General features: G+C 33.4%; 2 protein-coding genes across 2 annotated transcripts; both read left to right on the top strand.

Moving 5' to 3' along the window:
- Positions 1 to 605: 605 nt before the first annotated feature.
- LOC107426180 (boron transporter 1) lies at positions 606 to 5021 on the top strand. Its single transcript, XM_048480047.2, has 12 exons — positions 606 to 1225; positions 1343 to 1425; positions 1721 to 1913; positions 2004 to 2142; positions 2237 to 2402; positions 2492 to 2658; positions 2764 to 2937; positions 3050 to 3145; positions 3293 to 3430; positions 3585 to 3907; positions 4016 to 4283; positions 4380 to 5021. The coding sequence occupies exons 1-12, from the start codon at positions 1122 to 1124 to the stop codon at positions 4683 to 4685; spliced, it is 2157 nt and encodes a 718-aa protein (XP_048336004.1). The 5' UTR covers positions 606 to 1121; the 3' UTR covers positions 4686 to 5021.
- Positions 5022 to 14125: 9104 nt separating this feature from the next.
- LOC107426176 (aquaporin NIP3-1) lies at positions 14126 to 18140 on the top strand. Its single transcript, XM_016036281.4, has 4 exons — positions 14126 to 15024; positions 15841 to 16266; positions 16396 to 16457; positions 17470 to 18140. The coding sequence occupies exons 1-4, from the start codon at positions 14806 to 14808 to the stop codon at positions 17663 to 17665; spliced, it is 903 nt and encodes a 300-aa protein (XP_015891767.1). The 5' UTR covers positions 14126 to 14805; the 3' UTR covers positions 17666 to 18140.
- Positions 18141 to 18927: the final 787 nt, after the last annotated feature.

Here is an 18927-nt window from a genome sequence, read left to right as displayed (position 1 = left end):
TCAAGATCAAAATGAATGCATAAACATGCATGACGCTGAAAGTGCTTAGAATATATTGCCCAAGACAAGAATGCCAGCCTAACACTCAATTTTCCAGCCTGCTAAAGTATATACTAAGCATTAAATTCAACCATTAAAAAGAAGAGAGAAAAAAGGCATCAGGCATATCAGTCTGCTTCAACACAATGTTAAAAGAACCATCGATATTTTAAATTAATGAGATTTAAAAAAAAAAAAAAATAGAAGTAAGAGATGGACTTTAATTTGGATGCTTGTTTAATGTTTTGGTTGCTTTGAAAAGAAGACAAAATTATGAAGGATAATGTAATTTTAATAATATATTTTTCTATATTATTGTACAAAGTCAACTGGTGGTGGTGGGCGCATGGGCTGTATTTGTGCTCTATACACATTTTTTTTTTCTTACTATATACAATTGTACGCGGTTTACGTAGAGTATTGTATTGGGTGCGAGCAGTTCTACCATAAAACATCCGAAATCCGCCTGTGTCTGCACCAAATCCACCTCCCCTTCTCTTCTCTTTGTCTCCTTTCCAAGTTCAAAGTCAAGGCCTTTATATATTTTGGACTCTCACATTCTCTATTCTCAACCCCTTAACACTTATTGCGAAGGATTAGTGGGATGCTAGCTCTACCTTCCTCTTCTTCATCCAACTCTATTACATTCTAATTATTTTACATATATATATATATATATATATATATTATAATTATTAATCAATCAATTATTTCCCATTAGTCCTTGAACAACTTTTTGTCGTTTGTTCTTTTCCAAGAATCCAAACACCTTCTGGGCATCTTGCATTTCTGCGTTTCTTCCTGAAACAGATTCAACTTCACACTGGTCTGAATCTATTCTGCACTTGCTTGTTTTGAACTTGTACAAGTGCCAATATCATGTAATAAAATTTGTTTCTTCTCCTTAATTTGGACGTCATTACTTTCTTATTAGCTTGGGAAAATGGCAAAACCGCCTCAGGAATATCCATAGCGGGGTGGGTTGAATTGAAGCTAGTTTCTCATTATCCTTAATCAGTATTCTGCTACAACTTCCCTCTTGAGGCCATTTAACATAGAAAAACGTTTGTAAGACACAAGATATGGAAGAGACTTTTGTGCCATTTCGTGGGATCAAGAATGATCTTAAAGGAAGGTTGATGTGCTACAAGCAGGATTGGACTGGTGGCTTCAGCGCGGGCATCAGGTATATATTTTCATTCACATTGAATTAAAAATGATTTTTATACGTTTCAGTTTTTTAATTTTGCCATAAAGTATATATATACGCATATGTTAATGTCTCTGTAAGTTGTTTTTCCAGGATATTGGCTCCCACAACATATATATTCTTCGCGTCTGCAATCCCCGTCATTTCCTTTGGCGAACAGCTGGAGCGAAATACTGGTATTTGGACCTGAATTTTGGATAAAAAGAACAAATCAGAGTTAATATATCTGTTATATATGGAATAATCTATCAGCTAAAGTGACAGAAATTTATAACAAGTGATCTATAGTAAAAGTAACACTTTTCTTTTCCTTTTTTCTTTTTTTTCTTTTTTTTTTAAAACCTTTGGATTGCTGTATTTGATTAGAAGAAGGAGAAAGAAGCAAAGCATTGTATTAGATTCTTAGGGAGACATGACGATGAGTATTTGTAGATGATGATAATATTGTATCTCAACCTGTTGTTCTTGCAGATGGAGTTTTGACAGCCGTTCAAACCTTAGCATCTACAGCGCTCTGTGGGATCATACATTCAATCATTGGTGGTCAACCATTGCTGATTCTAGGAGTTGCTGAGCCGACTGTGATCATGTACACATTCATGTTTAATTTTGCTAAAGAAAGACCAGAACTGGGTCGGAATCTGTTTTTAGCATGGACGGGATGGTGAGCAAAGCAATTTCCTCTCTAGCTAATTTCCCCTTTAATAAAATTGATTATTGTCTTTTGATATTCCTTTTCCATCTAATTTCTTAGGGTATGTGTGTGGACTGCACTCTTACTGTTTTTGCTGGCTATATTGGGAGCTTGTTCCATTATCAATAGATTCACCCGTGTCGCAGGGGAATTGTTTGGTCTCCTTATTGCAATGCTCTTCTTGCAGCAAGCAATCAAGGTTGGAATATTTGTTTAAATTACATCATCCAATTAAGTCCTGGAATTTTTGCAATTAGTTTATGCACTGGCCTTGCTTAATTTGTTGTAAACAGGGACTGGTGGATGAATTTCTCATTCCAAAACGAGAGAATCCGAATTCATTAGAGTTTGTACCTTCTTGGAGGTTTGCAAATGGAATGTTTGCTTTGGTCCTCTCATTTGGCCTTCTTCTCACTGCACTAAGAAGTCGAAAGGCAAGGTCATGGCGTTACGGCTCTGGTTAGTATTCCTTCTAAATTTCTCTGGGTCAATTGCGGTAAAAGGAGAATCCTTTAATTTCATCTACACAATTTGTTAATTTGGATCAGGTTGGCTTCGAAGCTTCGTAGCAGACTACGGCGTGCCACTTATGGTCCTAATCTGGACAGCCATTTCATACATACCAACCAGTAGTGTTCCAAAAGGGATCCCAAGGCGCCTCTTTAGCCCCAATCCATGGTCGCCAGGTGCATATGAGAATTGGACTGTGATCAAGGCATGTTTAATTTAGTTCAGCTTGTTAATTGTTATTGTCTAATAGCGCCTCTATTTTTTTCCTCGAGAAGATAAAGATCTAATGGTTATCTCTTCAAAATGGCAGGACATGCTCAATGTTCCTGTTCTGTATATTATAGGAGCATTCATTCCAGCATCAATGATTGCTGTCTTATACTACTTTGATCACAGTGTGGCATCCCAACTTTCTCAGCAAAAAGAGTTCAATTTGAGAAAGCCAGCATCTTACCATTATGACTTGCTTCTTTTGGGGTTCCTGGTATGTAAATTTAAGGCCCAAATTGTTTCCCTTTTTTGTTATTATTAATTTCAATTTCAAATTTTCCTTTAGTTTTTTGTTTTATGATTAGTCTCTTATTTTCCCATGGCAGACCTTATTGTGTGGTCTCATTGGAATCCCTCCATCAAATGGGGTAATTCCACAGTCTCCAATGCACACAAAGAGTTTGGCTACTCTAAAACACCAGGTAATATTCAAACCAAACTCCCTCTGATCTTATTGTTTGTTACATAACTTTTTTTCTTTTTCTTTTTCCTTTTTTTTTTTTTTTTTTTTTTTAAATGTTAGCTGATTTTCTTATTCTTTGGCTGATATTCACAATGTTCTCTTGCAGTTGCTTCGCAACCGACTAGTTGCTACAGCACGCAGAAGTATGAGAAAAAATGCTAGCTTGGGACAACTGTATGGGAATATGCAAGAGGCCTATCAACAAATGCAGACTCCTTTGATATACCAGGAGGCCTCATCTCGGGTAAGTTTGTGATCATGATATGTTATTCTGCTGATTTACTTTCTTGCATAGCCAACAAAATCATTCAGAGAATGAATTTTCATGGACATTCTTAATGATGAATGGTTGATTATTAGGCATGGTTCTCTAAATATCATAAAATCTACTTGAGCAGGGGCTAAGGGATCTTAAGGAATCAACCATTCAAGCGGCTTCTAGTATGGGTAATTATATTGATGCACCAGTTGATGAGACAGTCTTCGATGTTGAGAAGGAGATTGATGATCTACTGCCAGTTGAAGTGAAAGAACAGAGGGTCAGTAACTTGCTTCAAGCTGCAATGGTAGGAGGATGTGTTGCAGCCATGCCCTTCCTCAAAATGATCCCAACCTCAGTCCTCTGGGGCTACTTTGCTTTCATGGCCATTGAAAGCCTTCCGGGTAACCAATTCTGGGAAAGGATCTTGTTGCTCTTTACCGCCCCAAGTAGGAGATACAAGTAATGTCTGCAAATCCTTTTTTTTTTTTGTTTTTTTGACTTGTTATAAGTTATCCAAGTAGGAAATACAATTTTTTTAATTTCATAAATGACTTTCTTGTCTCTCAGGGTCCTTGAAGAGTACCATGCCACATTTGTTGAAACTGTGCCTTTCAAGACAATTGCAACTTTTACACTCTTTCAATTGGCCTATTTGCTCATATGTTTTGGACTTACTTGGGTTCCAATAGCTGGCCTTATGTTTCCGTTAATGATCATGCTTTTGGTCCCTGTTAGACAATATTTTCTGCCCAAGTTTTTCAAAGGAGTACATCTTCAAGACTTGGATGCAGCAGAGTATGAAGAGGCACCGGCTTTACCCTTTAATCTAGCAACGGTAAAAATTTACCACTTAAGACAACCTTGCAAACTTAAGTGGCCAATATCCATATAATTTAATTTTCCATATGTATTTGTCACCCTCTAAAAACAGGAGGCAGAACTAGGCTCAGGAGCAACTTATGCAGGGGACAGTGAAATCTTAGACGAAGTTATTACTAGAAGTCGCGGTGAGTTCAGGCATACAAGCAGCCCAAAAGTGACAAGCACTAGTTCAACACCAGCAAATGCTCCTAAAATCGTTGAGAGCCCTCGGTTCTCCTCCAACAGTCCACGTGTGAGCGAACTGAAAGGAGAGCAAAGTCCTCGATCTGGTGGAAGAGAGCAAAACAGCCCAAGGGGTGGGGAAGTGAGGCTATCTAAATTGGGGAAAAGTCCTCTAAACACAACAACAAAGTAGCTAGCTTGTACCAATATCATTAATTTGGTCACCCCTGTTCACAAGTTTTAGCGGCTTGCACTTTAAATTTTATTTCCCTTTTTTTTTTTTTTCCTTTTTTTTCGTTTAATTAATGTTTGTATGGTTGCTTGTAGAAAATCTTTTATTGTGCTCCCAGCCTCTTGGTCAGAGGAGATTTGTAAGCATAGCTTTTTGCGTTTGTTAATTTCCTTTGTAACAAATATTAGTATCAGTCTTGTTAATTCTACGAGTTGATATCAATTACTTGCCTGTTTCTCCTTGTAAAAGTGTATATGAATTACTTAATTTGCGGTGTCGGGTGAAAAACCCTGTCCATTATTTCGACAAACGTCACAATTACACGCGTGGCATATATATATATATATATATATATAGGATTTAAATTCAACGTGCGTGCAACAAAAAGAACGTATCAGAAGCTTGGACTAAAAAGATCGATGTACACTTTGTAACATATTGTTTAATTTGATGTAGGTAGTGGTCATATCATCATTCAGACTAAAAGATTCATTCATTTTTCCTGTCCATCCAAACAAAAGGTCCAAAGTTGCCATAATTTCAGACCAAAAAGAAAGACAGCACTCAGTCGGCAAATTGAATTGAAGCAAAAAGTGAAAAAAGAAGGGTAGAGTTTTGAGTTCCTCTTAACTCTGAGGCCATCAATCAAGTGAAAGAATGTGGGAAAAGCGGGCGGTGTTGCTTTCATGTCATTGACTTAATTATATATATATTCATTTATTTTCTTTTTTTTTTCTTTTTTTTTGGGTAAATGTTATCGACTTAATTATTAGGTAGCAATGGAATGGGCATGGAAGGCTTATATATGCGTAGTAGAGCAATTGGTGATGTCCCTTTCTAATGATTCCGAGATCTCTGTCGCCATGTACAGTTCAGTGGGAAAACTCCAAATTGATGACTCCGCATCGCCTTTTGTCTTTAACCAAAAAGAGGCCACAATCTCATGGGGTTCAACAATTGATTTGACACATTCATTGACCATTATTTCTACTTCATTCTCTCTGTTTTCCTTTCCCTATATATATATATATAATATTTAATTTCCAAAGTTTCACGTCTGAAATCATGCAGTGGCTCTATTTGGAACTACGTCTTAAGTTCGTGCTATTGCCTTCCAATTAAGGAGATCGATCTAGATTGTGACTGATGATCATGAGCTTACTGGAATCTTTAGGAAGTGATCAGAGGCGGATCCAAAAATTTTACCAAGGGGTGGCAGATTTGTAAAGATTTTTTTTTTCTTTTTCTTCAGCGCAATCGGCTTTTATAAACTCTTTATTACTAATGGAGCCGGTTTTGAACTAACTAACCTGAATAGAAATAAACAAAATTATAATAAAATATGGAAATTATACTTTACACATCATGTTTTATTTTTCTGATATTGGAGGTAGACGATTCAATTTCTTGATCAATGCACAATAAAACAATGGTTTTGCCATTTTTTTTTTTTTTTTTTTTTAGACTTTGAAAGCAGGGGATTCAATTTCTGGATCATTGTATAATAAAACAATGGTTTTGCCACTAGTTGACCTGTAAGGGCTTCTGCATATTAAATTTAAGCATCAAACTTTATATCTATTACATATCATAAGTTAGAAGTATTTATCAAAGAATTCTTTTTGAATAAAACATAAGTAAAATTAATTAAGATAAACGTTTAATGAATACAGCTTATAAAATTCTATTGAGATAAATATGTTAACTGAAAACTTAAAGGTCAAACAAATATATATTTATATATATATATATATATATGTATGTATATATGAATGGATCATCAAAAAGTTTGATACATAATTTGTCCCCAAAAAAAAGTTCACTGTATAAATACATATATATATATATATATATTAAAATTAAATATACAATACAAAACTACAATATTTATTACCTATTTCATTATAAAATACAAAATATTTTATTTTCATGATAAAGAAGTGATTTAAAAGGATAAACATTAAATTTAGAGGTGGAAAATATTAATTTATAATTTTTTAATTTTTTCGGGTGTTTGGTTTTGGCTGGGGGAGGGTGGAGGGAGAGAGGGGGCGGCCGAATATAATTTTTTGAGAAAGTCATTAAAAATATAGATACAAAAGAGGTGGTTTTGGAAAAATTTTGGGGGGGGAGGGGGCCTTGTATCCACCCAAGAAGTGATTAATGGACACATTTAAATGTATGTGAAAGTAGAGCAATCATTACCAGATGATCGGAATGTTTGTGGCTAATCAAATTATAACGTGTAGAATAAATATCCAGTAGGACTTGGCTAATTTTCAGACCATTCAAACTAGTGAAGTTGAAATTATTAAATGAAATTGACTCAATAAACTGTTCACATCTATATTTAACAGGTTTAAAAGGTTATAAGTTTCAAATTTTTAGAATGAAGAAAGAAATTATTATAAAATAAAATAAAATAAAAAAAACTAATGAAGTTGTTAATTAATATATAGACGACGACTACCAAAATTGTGTCATACGAATTAGAAATTAATAAGGTGCCATGAGTTAAATATATATCAGCTTATGATATATAAATTTTTTCTTATACTAGATGAAACTAGGGTAAAATATTATCCGATGATCACGAAATGATAATTTAGAAAAACATATAGGACCCAAAAAAAAAAAAAAAAATGTATAACATTTAAAAGAGATCTTCTTCTTCCAGAAAAAGAAGGATCTTCTTTCTTTTGGGGTATAGCATATGGTTCTTGCTGGTTGGATGTATATGTTGTAAAGATTACACATAATGGTTTTCAAGTGCACATCTTCAGAGAAATCTTCCCACTTGAACGATGGGGTCACACTTTGATGATCAATTGCCCTTTTTATTTTTTATTTTTATTTTTTTTGGGTATGAGTAATTTGTGTGAACCATTAAGACACTTGGTTATGGGGATCTCGAATGTTCCTCTCATCTAAACGGAAAACATACAGAAATTGATATGCTTTTCTTCATATACATTAAGACTTGAAGTTTACGTAAAGAATATGAAGATCAGAGAATGAGTTTGGAATTAATGTTACGCATAACACGTTACAATCCCACTTACTAGCTTGGTTATCATTTCGACTTCATAATTGAAGCCCTTTTGTTAGTAATTGACTCTCTCACACTCACATGACACACAGTAAATATGTGGAATTGCGTGGTTTATATGTAAGTTTTTCAGGGTGATAGTGGATGATCAGTTAAGTGGTGGATACTATTTTCACAATCTGTGGCTCCGAAGTTTCGGGTCGCAGTAGCATTATGAGATCACTTTACTTTGTTGAAAATAAATAAATAAAAAGTAAGAGAAGTTGATAAGATAATAACACATTCCATCATATGTATTCATTATAAATTTTTTTTATCAAAAAAAAAAAAAACACCATAAGAATTTTCAACAAACCGACGTACTCTCGTAGAGGCCTCTTTTCTCCTATTCAATAGAGAACCCCTACAAACACTCGGCAAGATTTGTAACTATAATTAATCAAAGATGAAATGAGACCCCTATAAAGTATCGCAAATTATGCCTATTTGGTTTATTAATAAAAATCCTTATTCTTTTGTTTTTTTGGGGTAATAAATATAAAAACCTTCTTCTTAGTTCTTATAATTTGATTCCTCTTCACTTTGTTTAATAAAAAGTTAGAAAGGAATAAAAGTTAGAAAATAGATAAAAAGATGTGAAAGTGAGAGGTTGGAATTAAGATGCCTCACCGGTCATTTTGTGTGTCATTTTTGTCTTGCACAGTTTTTTTTTTTTTTTTTTTTAATGATTATTAATATTTTTTTTATTTTTCTGAAAGTAGCTTGAGTAACAGAGTAACCTCGAGAGTCGTGACCCAGCTCACCTTATGCATTACTTGGTTTGAGTGAATGTGGGGCCTAAGCAAGTCTCAGCCAATGATTCCGCACTTATTATTTTGACTTTCTTTATGTTTCTGTACGTGTGGGCCATTTGCTACATGATGACGGTAGATGATTGGCTTCGACCAGAACAAAAATAATGGACTGCTGTGGGCCACGTTCGATTGCCACGGCCTACATTTGATAATAAAAAAAAATGTGGGGCCTACTGGTTTCTGATTCCTTATTCCTGATTCGTGATTTGTGATTTATGATTTCGCATCCTTACTGGCAAAAGTTTATTCTTCCTGCCTTCTCAAGCAATTTTTTTTTTTTTTTTTTAAAAGGAAATCCATTTCTTATCCTTTTCGTTTGTTTAACACGTAAAGGAAAGTTGAATCCTTTGACAAGGATCCAGGAAATCTACATCAAGAACCACGAACCTCGACAATAATTTTTGCTATTGCTAAATATTAAAACGCACATCACTTATATTTCAAATTAATAAGAAATTGCCCATCTTCCTCCATTGTCCTCCGCTACTTGCTCGAATTCAATTGAACCAGCGTTCTTATTCTCCTATTACATGATTACATTCACTAGTAATTTTCTTTTTTATTATCATAATATTAAAGAAAAATATAAGAGAAATAATAGTTTATCTCCTATTAATTAAGTTTTTGAAAAAAATATTAATTTAATTTGGTATTAAAGTTGATAATTCAATAAATTCTAAGTTTAAAACTTAACAACTTCATCTAGAAAAAATAAATAAATAAAAACCAAAAAAGTCAAAAAAAAAAAAGAAAAAAATAATTCACCTACCATTAATTTATACATCTGGTTATACATATCAAATACAATTCGTACACACAATATATATATACTATTAATACTATAATTATCAAAATATTTATCAAATTTATTTATTAAAATATTATTGGTTAACATATTCATATAATTTAAATATAGACTAATGAACTTTTAAATGAAAAAATAAATTATCAAAATAGACCAATTAAATATTAACATATCATTTACCACATCATTTAATCAATAAATTTGATAAATATTTTAATAAATATAATATTATTGATATATATAAATATATCAAACATGATTTTAATATAACAAAAAATTTATAAAAAAACAACCATCTATAACAATCAAATCATAAAATTATACAAATCTAACAATTACAAATCCTATCTTTTACTGTTTTTTTTTTATAAATATTTTACTAATATTATTTTTGTTATAATATATAGATATATATTACCATAACTACAAAAAAGCAAAAAAATAAAGTGCAAACAACTGCCAAAATGACTGTCCAAATAGTTCCAATTTTGGCGGGTAGCCACTAGCAAGTCGTGGGTGGTTTGATAATTGATAGTGATACTGATGCAAGCTGAAAGACAAGGATGCCGGTGGCATCATAAGAAGTGTGGGCATAAAGTAAATGCATCGTGAGTACTTCGTCGGTGGTGTCATATTTTATGTTCATCAAAACAAACGTGAAAACGCTTTTTTCCAACGTCATGAATTGGGCTTTCCACTATCCAGTGGGCTTGAGGCCAGATGGTCTGGTTCCTTTTACTTTTTGCACTCCTTTTCCTGTGAATTAATATTGAAAAATTAATCCCACCATCATCTTCGTTACCACAGCCGCACCATAAATTATTATCGTTCTCCTACATCTGACTAAACGCTTCTACTTGTACAATCGCACATTTCTAATTTCTTTTTTAAAAAATAAGTTTAAGACATATATATTGAATTCAACACATCTATCAGAGTCTTGTTAGAGAACTTGGGACAACATTAATTAAATTTCCACTAAACCAAATGTTATTCAAAAAATAAATAAACAATTCAATATTCTTCTTGGTAAAAACTATAGTATTATCATCTATGGTAACATATATAATTAAAATCTGTGGGACCTGCAACTACATAAAGGACCATCACTACTTTTTTATTATTATTATTATTATCTTTGATTTGATAAACGGCCATTACAATTAATATATGACATAGTCCTCGCACACTTGGTCGTTAATACTTAACACACCTTTTTTTTTTCACCAAAAATAAAAAAGCAAGAAGAATTTGGATAATTTAAAAAAGACTGTACTTATATTCGGATTTAAACTTTTCGGGATAGGTAGTACAATTTTTTTTTTTTGAATTATTAATATTAATTTTCTGATGGAAGATATTATTGTTATTTATTACTTTAAATTGCCAAAGTTAAGTTAATTAAACAAAGGAAAAGCCCCGGATTAGAAAGCAAATATGTTTAAGCTTAACCCAATAATATTGTTGTTTAAGAGAAAAAAAAAAAACTATAATATTGAAAAGGTATATATCCAAATGGTTTTATTGATTAGAATATTAGACTTATTTCTCGTTTGTTAGTTCCATTTTCCTTATGGAACACATTTGGTATTCAACCACAATGAAGAAAATCCCACTTTCTCTGCAAAAGGCTTCTGTCCAAAGATGTCTTTGCCGATGAAAAAAGGAGCGCTAGCGAGGAAACTTCTAGTGATTTAAATTGTCTCAGCTGGTTCATCCTCCTTGTAATTCTGATTGTGTGTGTGGCTGGCATTTACACATAAAGTATTAATAGCCATCCCCATGATCTCTAAAGAAGGGATATAATGAAAAGAGAAAATGGAAAAAAGTCAAATGTCTTGTTTATATATTTATTTATAAACCATAATCATGGAGAGTATCTTCATTTCTACCCACCAACAACCACGAATTGAACCTACCCACTCTAAACCTAAGCCATTGATACATATATATATATATATATTATGCTTTTTTATGTATAAGAAGTAAAGCTAGGTCTGCGTTTGTAGCGGTCAAACCACTACTAGACTTTCTCACATGCAATCATTATGCATCAATCTAAAGGACCTTCGCACTTTGCCACTCCCATCGATCCAATTGATTATGAGGCTTCATTATTGTGTAAAAAGACAACTCCTTTTTCTTAGCTAATTCCTTGCATTGAATTGAATAATTATATGAGATTTCTATGTATGCTTCTGAGGTTTAGAATATTTGTCTACATAACAAATGCCAATATATATATATATATATATGCACTAATTACCTTTAATAAGTTCAATAAAAAGACAACTTGGGCTTTGTTTTTGTTTGCACTTTGCAATATTAATTCAGATAGTAGGCCTTCCCACAAATTCATTTCATAATTTATTATAAGAAAAATTATATCTCAGTTTCTGCAGATATTCAAAACTTCCATTATTGAAGCTATATATGACCTCTCAAAAAGGACCTCCACTACAACTACTGCTCATGTTATGTAACATCAAATTTCGTGCTCAATTGGAGTATTCGGACGTCAAATTATCATTCCTTCATTTTGAGCAATGCCAAATAGTGGAAATTAAAATGTATTTTATTAATTTGGTATTAATGCTATATACAAAACACGAGCATTACGTACTATACTCATATCAGCAAGCATTCAGACTGCAGACAAATTAGCATATTCTTGATTGCAGCTGCCAACTTAATAAGCACCCTCAAATTCAATATATATATATATATATAGGATGGTTGTAACAGTTAAACGAGAATAGGCACTTGGCTGTCAAGTATTCTTTCTTGTTGATGGTTACGATAAAGTAGGCGTATATATAATATTTAAAATCCAAACAAGCTATACTATGTAGTTAATAAAGAGTTATGGTGAAATTAAAATAATAACTATAATAATTGATAAAGAGGTTTGACCTTGTTTTAGTGGCCTCATTTATACCCAGGCCCATTCATCTACCAAGAGTGCATGCTAGTTGCCCTGTAGCTGTGGTTTGATATGTCTTACCCCTTACTTAAAGAATAATTAAGAATTATGCAGCAAAGCAAAAGATTAAAAGCAAATTTATTCCATCAAAGCAACGAAAGTACACAGCTTGATCTAGCGGCAAACAACCTAACAGACAACTTTAGCTAGGGCAACATGTATGGGTTAACTCTATGGCACAATTTCCAAATTAATTAATTACAACAAACTAAAAATTGATCTCAACTTAAAATTAAGAAGAATTATTGTTTTATTAATCATTGTTATTTGCGTTTATAAATAACATTAGTCGCCGGTAATCCTCCTTGCCAATTCATTTTGCGATAATAAATATATATCTATATATATATATATAGATATATATATCAATAGATGAAACAATTGAATAATAATAAATGTTAAGTAAAAATAAGACAATTGGAATAACAAGAAGTCACACGTTCTGTGAATATACACTATATTTAGTTGAACTCATGAAAGTCTAGGTTTGATTAAATTAAATTATCAAGAAAAAAGGAAAATGACAACAATTACGCAATGTGGGATAAATACAGAAGGAACAGCTAAGTATGCCACTGCCATATTATCCTGCTATGTAACAGTGAGTAGAAGGGCATTGGATCACTTGTCCCCACGTCAGGGACTGTATTATTATTTAAGCAATTGCCCGGCCCCTGCGCCCCCAACCCCATCGGATACATGTTATTATATCTTTCATATATATAATATTTAACCAATTAATGGACAAATTTATCAAAAAAATAATAAAAATCAGTTAATGGACAAGATTCGTTCCATCTTCTACTCAAGAATATTGCTTCTTTTATCAAAAATTAATATGATTGCTAAATGCATTTGCAAGTCTTCCGATCATCAGACTAATCAATCAACCTCAATTATATATATATACATATATATTATCAAGAAACAAATATGTGTATATATATATATATACATATATATTATCAAGAAACAAATATGTGTATATATATATATACATATAATGAGCAAAAAGCTGGCCCAAAAGTGCAAGGATTGTTTAAAATGGAAGTCTAAAGAACATGGAAACAATTTTTATTGTATTATTGGAGGGAGGGTGGTGGACAATAATCAATTACACAAATAATAGAAATGAATAAATAAAGAAAGAAAGAAAAGAAATGGGCGTCACTGGGCATGTGCGTTTAGGCGCTTTTGGTCAATCATACGCGTCTCTTTCAATGAAATTTGGAATAAATCAACTAGCATTATACGCATTGATTCTCTTCTCCTTGGCTCAAGGGACAGTATTTATTCATGAGTCACGCATCTCTCACGCTACCTTTTTTAACTTTACTAATCAGCCCACATCATAGCGGCCATAGCCGGTGGGCTAACGAGTTATAATGCACTTTTTTTCTTTGGACATATATTAAATTTAAAAAAGGAGATAATTTTAACTACCTACATACTAATACTTAATCTGGCTTATAATTTGGTATTTAAATTAAAGGTAAGAGCTTGCTACCCGGAGTAATTAATAATGCAGATTGTCACTAGAAACTAAATGCGTTTAACTAAACATGATGAGAGTGGACATTTGACTTTATTTTTAGAAAAATGCCTTATGCGACATTTTGGATGGCCAAGCTACCTACTCTGCTTTTTCTGTTTTGTATATTTATATATAATTATATTTATATGACCATTTCGTTAATCAAACAGTATTTTCATCGTATTTTTCTTACCCGCACATCTTCCTATAATAATACCCCCTCCACCTCCCTCAACTTCTTCATTTCTTCAGTTCTTGTTCTGTTCTTCTCTCCTTGTCCCTTTGCTACACACACCACTTTTTTGTTTTTCGAACCTCAGTTCCATCCTCCGGTTATCGGTTTTTGTTCGCTAAGCATATCTTGGCTCATCTAACTCTGCCTCTGCATACCCAATTTCCATCCCAAAAGAATTTTGCGAAAAATCTCTTCAATTTAGTTTCTTACCCTCTATGAACATTGGCAGCATATAAGTCTCTGCTCAGTTGTAGTTCATAACCTGGCTTTCTTCATTTCCTTTGTTCCTTAGCAACACATTTATAAAAGCCCATCAAATCATGTAATTATTTCCATTCCTTCCTCCCCAGAATAACCACCAAAAAAAAAAAAAAAAAAAAAATTGTAGTATTATTTTATATGTATCACATATAATTATCCTTAGTTACCTGGTTTTGTTCTTCACTCTGGCCTATCTCCAACCAACAGTGTAGCAATACCTTTATAAAAATCACAAAAATATGTAATATTTTTCTTCATAACATCCCAATTTCCCCCCCAAAAAAAAAAAAAAAAAATTTCTTCTTTTTTAAATTTTGTGTAGCTAGCTTTTTGTTAATTTATCAGAGTGAAAGTAAGGAAATGCCGGAATCTGCACCTGGGACGCCGGCGTCGGCGCCGCCAACGCCGGGGACGCCGGCGCCGCTGTTCTCAAACCACCCGCGGGTGGACTCGCTGTCGTATGATAGGAAGTCAATGCCACGTTGCAAGTGCTTTCCAATGGGGGCTCCAACTTGGGGTGAACCTCCTCATTCTTGCCTCAACGGCTTCCCTGCTCCCGATGTCAGTCTCACCCGAAAGGTACACCTGCCATCTCATGCCACCTCATTTCCTAACTTACTATCTATTAATTAAAATATATGTATATATATATATATATATCAACCAATACTATAATACTGTATCTATGATCTAATCTTGGCAGACTGAAGACTTAATTCCCATTTAGCTGGCTAGAAAGTCATCTTATAGTTATATGATCAGTTTCAAGGACCAACAACCACCGTATATATATATATATATATATGTATGTATGTATATGGATATATTCATTATCAATGACATTTCTTTTTCTAGTGGCTAGGAGTCTTTCTTAACTAATTTAATTGCCTATGGTTTGGAAGTGCCAAAAATGGTGAGCTCAGCTACATATACCGCGGGCCATTTAAAAAAGTGAATTATGACCGACACCTTTTATAATTTTCAATTCATATTTTGTTCGTGTTTGAATCGATATGTGCCATCTCAATTATACATTGTCAATATATATATATATAGAATTTTCTTCTTCTTTTTTTTTTTTTATCTTTTATATAATATTAAATTTGGAGATAGAGAAACCAATCCCCAAGACATTAACCCTAAATACCAAACAGTCATTGTCATGGTCAAAATTAAAATGTGAGTTTGTTGTGGTGGAGATGAAAACGGCATCCGTAGAGCTTATTCTTTCTTATATGGTGATCAAATACATGTGCACTGCATCCACCAAACTTATCTAATAGCTATAATATGTATATATATATATATATATGTAAAATTATATAATTTAGATGAATTTAATAATTACGTAGTTGATATATGTATATATATATATATTAATATAATAATCATCAGCTAGGAGCGGAGTTTGTAGGAACGTTCATCCTGATATTCGTGGCAACAGCAGGGCCGATTGTGAACCAAAAGTACAACGGAGCAGAGACGCTGATCGGGAACGCGGCATGCGCAGGACTGGCGGTGATGGTGGTGATTCTGTCGACGGGCCACATCTCGGGGGCCCACCTCAACCCATCACTCACCATTGCCTTTGCGGCCCTCCGCCACTTCCCGTGGGTCCAAGTTCCCGGCTACGTGGCTGCTCAAGTCTCCGCCTCCATTTGCGCATCATTCGCTCTCAAAGGCGTATTCCATCCCTTCCTGGCCGGTGGAGTTACGGTTCCGGGTCCTTCTGCCACCACCGCCCAGGCTTTCGCTTTGGAGTTCATCATCACCTTCAATCTCCTCTTTGTTGTTACTGCTGTTGCCACTGACACCCGCGCCGTGCGTATATATATATATATATATATACTCTCTCTCTCTCTCTCTCTCTCTTCAATCTCCTCGACAATCTCATCCATTCCAATTAACTAATTAAGGATTAATTTGGGTGCATGCATGCCTCCAATCCAGGTCGGCGAATTGGCGGGTATAGCTGTTGGAGCTACTGTCATGCTCAACATTCTTATTTCTGGGTAAGTACTATTAATCTATTTTATAATTTCACATCCTCACCATACAATCTCTTTTTAATTTTCGTTTTTTTTTTTTAATTTTTCTTCTCAATAATTTTTCTTCTATGCTATACGTGTCTTTCTTTGTGTTTTATATATTATCGTTTGTTAACCGAAAATTAATGCTTCTTAATTTAATAATTCTAAATTGATCAAATAAATGATCGATCGGATATATATATATATATATTATTTGAAATTATCAAAATCCATCCTATATGTGATATTATAAATATCTTATTTTAGTTAGAGCAAATAAATGAAGTTGACATACAAAATTATTTAATAATAACATATGACTGCGACTGCAAGCAAAAGAATAAAATAAAAGTCCATTTTTTGATTTTAAAACTCCAAAACTATAATCTAATGGATTGCACAGTATGATGTAATAATTATTATGATAGTTTGTAAACCTTACAGTCTGAAGAAAAACGAAACACCCATACTGGTTCTGAAGAATATGTGATGAGGATGTGCTCAATAAGATCAATTTCTTGTTATTATTAGTATGAAATTTGACTTGCTATGATCGCATGCCAACAAATAAATGCGACAAAAAGTAAAAGAGCTTCAATCAAATCAAAAGTCTTATCGTATACCTTATCCCCTTTATACAGACAAAAGAAAGCTCTATCAGATTTCAACTCGCTTGTTTAATTAGGGGTGGTAAGGACTAAGGGCCAAGGAGTTGTCAGTTATCAGAGATCTGGCAAGGAATCGAATCAAAGAATAAATATTAATAATTAGCTAGTAATCAATCAGGCAAGAAAAGGGACATTTGTTCTGTGAATAATCATATATATATATATATATATATGAGCTGCATGATAATGACAAGCTCTAAACTAACTGAAATACAAATTAAAGCTTTGATTTAATTGAAACAAAAAGACGGAAAAAAAAAAAATATATATATATATAATGACATTAAAGAGAAGTAATTGTGATTAGTTGTTTTGGCACTGGGCAGGAATACAAGTGGAGGTTCAATGAATCCAGTGAGGACACTAGGCCCAGCAGTTGCAGCGGGAAACTACAAGCAACTGTGGATATACCTGGTGGCACCAACACTTGGTGCACTCGCCGGTGCTGGTGCCTACACCGTTGTGAAGCTGCGAGGAGAAGATCCTGAATTGCCACGCCAAGTCAGGAGCTTCCGTCGCTAAGCCTCCAGTACTAGCTGCTGCAGTATATTATTCATAAAAATAAAATCATAAAGGACAATGTTTGCAGTTTGATTATATATGTATGTGGTTTTGTCGTTTTGTTATTGTGATATGGTGACGTTTTTCAGAATTTCTTATTAGGAGAGAATAATAAAAGCCACTGCAGGGACATGATCTAATGTTTTCCTTGTGAAAGTGGTGGGAAATGTACTACAAAATGTGGTGTGTCTGAGTCTGGTTTGGTGTCCTTTCATTTCACAGGCTCCAATCTCCTCCTATACTCAACACTCTCGAGGTTGGAACTTGGAAATTTAGGCCACTACTGTTTGAGTGACAAGGCATTATATATATATATACATATGTATGCAATGCCCTTGGTTTGTCTTTTTTTTTTTTGGGGGTGACTCTGTCTGTATACATAATAATATGTTCGCTGGATGGTTTATAATAAAGTTGCTGGATGGTTTGTAATAAAGTTGCGTTTGTCCTTCATTAAGTTATGTGTTTGTATGCATGATTTATTGGGTTTTAATTAAATGGTTTTTCTAATTACAATTCAGTTCTTTGCTTTTTTAAATTTATAATTAAGCTATAGGATCGATTTTCTCCCATTCTTAATTTATTCTAAATTTTGATAGAGGCGCAACAAAGGCACATTTATTTTTCTTTTTTCTTTTTCGTTTTTTTTTTTTTTTTTGGGTTTGATTTTATTTGTACACAAATATATTAACTTTGTTCTTTAATACAGGGCTTATTTCCTATTAAAAAAAAAAAAAAAAAAGTACATGGCCTATTACATGCTCAATAGCGAACACAGTTGCACAGCGGTGGTTATTTGTTATATTTGATCCTACAGTTATCAACATGCCCTTTTAAATGACATAGCCGTTATCGTTAAAAAGCCCAAAATGTATAAGAAGACTCAATTGATGTCGGATCACAGATTTAGGAGGCCCATCTTGTGAATGTCATGTTCAAAGACCCAATTGATTTTGGATAACAGATTTAGAAGGCCCATCTTGTTAATGTCATGTCCAAAGACCCAATTGATGTTGGATCACAGGTTGAGAAGGCCCATCTTGTTAATTTCATGTCCCATGTTGTCAGGACTGGGCAAGAATGGTGAAGTATCCGTGTCATACGATCCGGGATACCCAACGTATGAAAAATTTAACTGAAAGTCTTGTTTTATTTATTAAAAATTTAGATTTACTAATAAAGCTCATCTTCTCATTAAAAATATGTGTTTGAAATTATACAAT

This window comes from Ziziphus jujuba, chromosome 9 (assembly GCF_031755915.1).
Source record: "Ziziphus jujuba cultivar Dongzao chromosome 9, ASM3175591v1".
Lineage (NCBI taxonomy): Eukaryota > Viridiplantae > Streptophyta > Magnoliopsida > Rosales > Rhamnaceae > Ziziphus > Ziziphus jujuba.
Note: the sequence above shows the minus strand (reverse complement) of the source record. Positions and strands in the feature narration are given on the sequence as shown.

What these genes read in the sequence shown, in the direction of transcription:
- LOC107426180 (XM_048480047.2), top strand. Translation starts at nt 1,122, where the DNA reads ATGGAAGAGACTTTTGTGCCATTTCGTGGGATCAAGAATGATCTTAAA. An exon ending in AGAATTGGACTGTGATCAAG is followed by an intron (nt 2,659 to 2,763) that starts GCATGTTTAATT and finishes TCAAAATGGCAG; the next exon opens with GACATGCTCAATGTTCCTGT. An exon ending in ACCAGGAGGCCTCATCTCGG is followed by an intron (nt 3,431 to 3,584) that starts GTAAGTTTGTGA and finishes CTACTTGAGCAG; the next exon opens with GGGCTAAGGGATCTTAAGGA.
- LOC107426176 (XM_016036281.4), top strand. Translation starts at nt 14,806, where the DNA reads ATGCCGGAATCTGCACCTGGGACGCCGGCGTCGGCGCCGCCAACGCCG. An exon ending in ATGTCAGTCTCACCCGAAAG is followed by an intron (nt 15,025 to 15,840) that starts GTACACCTGCCA and finishes AATAATCATCAG; the next exon opens with CTAGGAGCGGAGTTTGTAGG. An exon ending in TTGCCACTGACACCCGCGCC is followed by an intron (nt 16,267 to 16,395) that starts GTGCGTATATAT and finishes CCTCCAATCCAG; the next exon opens with GTCGGCGAATTGGCGGGTAT.